Source organism: Nicotiana tabacum, chromosome 4, assembly GCF_000715075.1.
Source record: "Nicotiana tabacum cultivar K326 chromosome 4, ASM71507v2, whole genome shotgun sequence".
In the NCBI taxonomy this organism is placed as follows: domain Eukaryota; kingdom Viridiplantae; phylum Streptophyta; class Magnoliopsida; order Solanales; family Solanaceae; genus Nicotiana; species Nicotiana tabacum.
In genome coordinates, this window is record NC_134083.1 from 77,457,280 (window position 1) to 77,463,532 (window position 6,253).

At 37.3% G+C, this 6,253-nt stretch overlaps 1 protein-coding gene across 2 annotated transcripts; it reads left to right on the forward strand.

Annotated features, from left to right (window-relative positions):
• The first annotated feature begins 346 nt into the window (after positions 1–346).
• On the forward strand, positions 347–4,242 carry LOC107785241 (uncharacterized). 2 transcript variants are annotated; one of them, XM_016606490.2, is made up of 4 exons: positions 347–1,026; positions 2,840–3,083; positions 3,496–3,589; positions 3,761–4,242. In XM_016606490.2, exons 1-4 carry the CDS (start codon positions 566–568, stop codon positions 4,045–4,047), a joined length of 1,086 nt encoding a protein of 361 aa, XP_016461976.1. In that variant the 5' UTR covers positions 347–565; the 3' UTR covers positions 4,048–4,242. The 2 variants fall into 2 exon arrangements, with proteins under 2 accessions (XP_016461976.1, XP_016461977.1); XM_016606491.2 differs by having other exon boundaries at positions 3,770–4,242.
• Positions 4,243–6,253: the final 2,011 nt, after the last annotated feature.

A 6,253-nucleotide genomic window follows, 5' to 3' on the forward strand; every position in this document is an offset into this window, starting at 1 on the left:
CCCTAATTCCGAATAACTTGTTTTCAGATACTTTTATATGATGGAACAAAAGGAGTAGGGGAAAACAAGGAAGAAAGAAACATTGTAATTGTAATTCTAACCAACACATAAATAAGTCTCAGTAGTCAATTATCTTATTATATCACTTCCCCTCTCATTTTTTCCTTTAACAATATTTCCCCTACTTCACTTTCGAACTATTTCATTTCCAATTTCTTTTTCTTTAGAAGAAAAAAACTGAACTAAAGCAAGAACAAATTCAACAATATTTCCCCTACTTTTCACATAAAATTTTCTTTTATTTAAAAAAACAAGAAGCAAAACACACACACACACACACACACACACACACACAAAAAAAAAAAAAACGAAGGAGAACTAAAACTAAAAGCAAAGGAATAAATTCGGAAAAGGCTAAAGGCGCACTAGTCACTACGTTCCAATATCCCAAAGCCGGTTGCGTTCCGTCATCAGGAAGATTTTTCTATAGTAAAAATATCGACAAATATCAGCCCACACACAGACACACACTGTAGAGTGAGAAAAGTGCGGTGTGGATAAGAAGATGATGAGGAGGTCATTCGGTGGTGGCGGCAGAGGCATGGGCGGAGGAGGAGGTGGCAGCAGCGGCGGCAGCGGCATGTTAAGAGCCGTTCAAAGAGCATTCAGGACAGGTGGCACCGTTAGCGGTGCCGCCCAAGAGCCCTTCTCTTACTCAACCACCACCGCCAAAACTACACGAACAGCAACAAGTACTACAAGCCACGCCTTCAACAACAAAACAAATACTACACTTTCTCTCTCCTCTTCATCTCCTTTATCCTCTCTCAATAACCAGCTTCCTTTATCTGCTACTGCCTTTGCACCCGCCTGGGATTCTTCTACTTATAACACAGACGAATCTGAAGACTGGGAATGTTTAGAAGAATGTGAAGATGAAAGGGTGAATATTTTATTTGATGATTATATTCTGGGTACTGTTCCATCAACTGACGAGGTTCATAATGCAGTTTCTGCTCTTCAGCAGTGAGTTCCTGAGTATTCCTTTAATTTTTCTTCAATATTACGCTTTTCTTCTTTGATCAAAATTTTGTGGTATTTCTTGAAATTAAATGGCATTTCTTCTATAACTACTTCAATTCTAGTACAATGAGATCATAAACAAGTTTCTTTGTTTTCTACAAGTACAAAAAGTTGTCAATGCGGGGAGTAATCTATAGAAGGCAATAGTGGGAAATTAAAATCCTCCCGCGCAAAGAAAGATATTGTCAAACCTCTTTTGATTAAATGCGGGGAGTTTACTTTGGGAATTCTTAGTGGGCGTATGGACATGAGAATTGTGAAATTCCAGAAAAAAGTGAAATTTATTTTAAAGTGAATGGTATCGGAAAATTAGAGTTGTGTTTGGACATGAATACAATTTGGAGCTGTTTTTGAATTTTCGTGACTGATTTGAAGTTAATTTTGAAAACAATTTTTTAAATTTTCGAAAATTTTTAAAATTTAACTTCAATTGAAATTTATTCAATTGAAATTTAAAACTTCCATGGACAAACACTAATTTCGAAAAAAAAACAAAAATGTTTCGAAAAATGGCCAAACGAGCCCTTAATGTGACTTAAAACCTTTTTGATCGTAGTAAGTGATGATAATGTGACTAAATAACTTTGTTCAACTCTTATCAAAGTTAAGGTGTTAGAAAAATTGTGCTAGATTACCGGCTATATGTACACTGTTTTATCAATCTGACATTGATGAAACCAAAGACGACCCTGCTCGCAGAGGCGGATGCAATATGGGTTCTATGGGCTCAACTAAACCCAACATTTTTGGCACAAACTGTAAATATATTAGTGAAAAATAACTAAAATGTCATTAAATAGTAAATTCTAAGCTCATTATTTCATAAGTGTAATGGGTTCAATAGTAAAATATAAAGATTGAATCGATCTAATTTAAATTCTGGATTCACCTTTGCCTGCTTGTTTGCGAGGACTCGTAATAGATATCCAGAATATATATCAGGACATATCAGTTTGGCCCATAAAAAATGATATGTCGAACCTGTTTGTGGCAGTGAAATCGGATGCTCGGTTAGATAAATTTCAAGCTATAAAGAACCTCCGTGATTTTCCAATTGCAAGCTGCATGTCTTTTTGGTTGCCCATAGTTATAAAGTGCCATTAGTTGTAACTGAGTTTCTTATAAAATTATGCCTAACGTCTTTCCCCCATTGAGTTCTCAACTAGAATGCAGATTTAACTAATTTTTCGAACCTTGGTGTATAAAAGTCATGCAGATACTCTACCTAATAACTATCTCATGATAAGCTAACTTTGGCTGGCCTTTGCTCTTCTTCTTTATCTGAAGTACAGCCCGAGGAATTCAATAATATAATTCCTGGAACAAATAAGTGGGACATTCTGTCCACATTAAAAGAGTACATTGAAGAGTTGTTTATATTATTGGTGTAAGGGTAGTTCCTTAATGGATTTGTATCAATTTATGGATTTCTTGGATTTGCTAGGTGGGATGTAGGGAGTGTTTCTTGTTTTGGAATGTTCTCTCTATCTTAAATACCATCTTGGTACTGTTTTAATAAATCTTTACCTTCTCCAAAAAAAAAAAGAGCTGTTTAGAAGTCTGCTAGGCAGTATCTTTAATTAGCTGACTGACTCATTCATTGTGCTACAAAAGTGCTATAATTGTAGTAATATCTTTCTTGATATCTCCCAATAATTTATTCTTCTCTTATATAGCTGTAGATAATAATCTTTATCTTTGTTGTCTCTATTATGAAGATTTACTTGCTTCTGCTTAATGTTGTTGGACTTCCTAGGGTCCTTGAGCCATCCTATTTTTCGTGTTCCACCAATGACGGTCTTGGTTACAACTCAAATGAGGATAAAACAGATGAACTTACTAGTTCAATTAATCTGATGCGCGAAGTCTCTTCCAGTGGATCCGTGTCTGATTGGATTGAACCGTCTATGCATATTTGTAATTCAAAACTAATACAGTCTTATGGAGCGAATCGGGTATTTGATGCTTTCCACTTGCTGCAGACTGAACCTTCTATTCAGGTACCTTACTGGAGTGCCTTCAGGATTGCTTTGAAATTGATTAGTGGATACATGGATATCAGAAAGAGTTGCTTGATGTCATATCTTAATTTGATTGTAACTGTTGTGAAATAACGAGTAATCTAGACCTTTTAAAATAAAATCTGAGTCCTCTCTCTGAGTTATTTTCAATAACTGAGGTGGTGGCTAAACAGACAAAATTCTTGGAGAAAAGTGAGTGAAGTAATTTCTCAGTTACATCTGTAGTGGAGTTCATGAAGCTTTTGTTGTTCGCAATTTATTGGCTTGCAAGATCTTAGAGAAAAGAGACTAAGATATTGTCTGAATGATACTAATTTTGTTTGAGATGATCCATCATTTCATTTTATGCTCAGTTTGTGGTGATCAGGAAATTCCCTCTTGATCTCTGCAGAAAATGGTCATTTCATTGTCTTCTGACAAAGCTGTTTGGGATGCTGTTTTGAATAATGAGGCGGTTCGGGAAATCAGAGATTCTCTAAAACAAGGTTTGTCTTCTTTCAAAGATATTGAATACAGTACATTAGGATATTACTTATACATGTATAAATGATTTACCCAATAACACCAGCAATAGAAATCCCTAGTCCCTGTTTATAGCAAGCCATAATTCAGAGTTGTCAATAGTACAGTTGATATATTTTGACTATATATTTTAGTTGATGCAGCCGATAATGGCTTACCAGCTGAAAGTTCTGAGGAGGGTTTTGACAAATCTGATGGGACAGTAGACATAATCAGTTGGATTGTCGTAAACACTAAGGAAAAAGTGATGGAAATAGTTGAGAAGATCATAGAGTTTGTGAATGAGTGGTTTCAGCCACCTGAAGAGGAGAAGGCATCAGAAGGGAATAGTGATCCATTTGATGAAAAGCTGAGAACTTCCTTCTTCCTTTCGGTCGTAGTTTTGCTGATTGTGGTTGTTGCTCGAGCACAATGTGCGTAGTCATCACAATTTGACGACATGACAGTTGGTAGCCCCCCGCTTTCTGTACTTTTGAAAGTGGGGGATTACAGTTTACCGTCTCTATACTTGAGACAAGAAACCAATACAGTTTTTTCTTGTGTACAAAAAAATAAATGCTTTACTAGGAATTTTTATGCTTTTTTGTTCTTAAGGATTTCTTCAATTTTATTGTTCTCAGCACTGCCTCCTCCCACCCCCAACCCCTCCCGTCTTTCCGCCTTGTAACTTGTGTGATATTTAGCTCCTTCTCGTACTGTTAATATATGGAAATCTGGATTAAACATTCGGGACTTACTCTAGCTGATTACTGTATTGGTAGTCTGAAAAAATTCCTAAGATCTTTTGTCTCATGGTAGCCTGCTCCAGTCCCCTTAGTAATTTGCTGGAGTCAGTTGCTGAAAGCATTGATGCCATTGCCTAGAGAAAGCCAGGTGTCGTAGGTAAGCTCTGCCCGGAGCATTGATTTCAGTTAAGAATAGGCTAACTCTGTGTTAAATTTCCAATAACGAGTAGGATAGCTCAATCTGTCGATTACCTATTGTTAAGGAGCTTCAGCTATGGCGGAAGAAGAGTATAGAAGAAGAGAAACAGAGAGAGAAAAAGCAACATTTCTGTATATTGAGAAAATGAACCGAAAACAATGGTCTCTCTTACACAACCACTAACATATCTACTTTATATATACTACAACTAACTTCCAACTAACTAATAGTATTTACATAAATAGTTGGGACCCACTTCTCTTAACACTCCCCCTCAAGCTAAGGGATGAAACACATTTTTCATTCCCAGCTTGCTCAACAAGTATTCATGTTGTGGTATGCACAAACTCTTAGTGAGTATATCTGCCAGTTGCTCTGCTGTTCCAATATACTGAGCTTCTCCCTTCATTTTTCTTCTCTCTCACAAAATAGCAATCGATGTCTATGTGTTTGGTTCTTTCATAAAAGATAGGATGAGCTGCAATTTGGATAGCTACCTTACTGTCACAAAATAGTTGAGTAGGCAGTGAAACTTTGACTCCTAGTTCTTTAAAAAGTCCTGTCACCCATACAACCTCAGCTACAGTAGCTGCCATGCTTCGAAATTCTGCTTCAACAGAGCTTCTTCAAATTGTTCCTTGCTTCTTGAATTTCAGGAAATTAAGGCTTCTCCAAACTTCACCACATGCCCTGTGACAAACCTTCTAGTCTCTACAAAAGATCCCAGTCTGAGTCACAGAAGGCAACTAACTGTTGACACCTTCCTGCTGGCATAAACAAACCAAGTCTTAGTGCAGTTTTGATGTACCTAATTACTCTCAAGGCAGCTTCCATATGGGATACTTTTGGTGCATGCATATGTTGACTGAGTACTTGTACTATAAAGGCTATATGAGGCCTTGTGGTAGTCAAGTATAGCAACCTTCCAACTAGTCTCTGAAACTTCCCTTTGTCAGCAAGTTCTGCATCATCAGTAGCATTCTTGCCATGTATCAGCTGATCAAACTTAACGGAGGTGAGTTTGTGGTTGAATTCTAAAGGTGTAGTTGCTGGCTTGCCACCTGCTAAGCCTGATTCAGACACCAATTCCAGAGCATACTTCCTTTGACACATAATTATGCCCTTCTGAGATCTGGAAAACTCAATGCCCAAAAAATATTTTAACTCTCCTAGGTTCTTCATTTTGAACCTTTCTTCCAAATCTTTCCTGATTTGCTTGATAAGGGATAGATTGCTTCCAGTCACCAAAAGATCATCAACATACACTAATATGATCAGCAACTCATGTCCAACCTTTTGTGTGAACAAAGAGTAGTCAAAGTGACTTCCACAATGCCCATATCTACCAGTGCTTCAGTCAATTTTAGATTCCATTGTCTGAGTGCTTGTTTCAAGCCATATAAGAACTTGTACAACCTGCAAACCTTAGTACACTCCCCCTGGTTTGAAAAAGCATCAGGCACTGTCATGTAGACTTCTTCCAGCAAATCACCTTGAAGAAAGGCATTGTGGACATCCATCTGAAATATAAACCAATATGATGCAACTGCTAGTGCAATGACAGCCCTCATAGTGACCATTTTAGCCACTGGTGAGAAAGTTTCAGTGTAGTCCAGCCCCTCCTACTGACTGTACCCTTTTGCAACTAACCTAGCTTTGTACATTTCCACTTCTCTTGTGGACTTGTACTTGACTTTGAACAC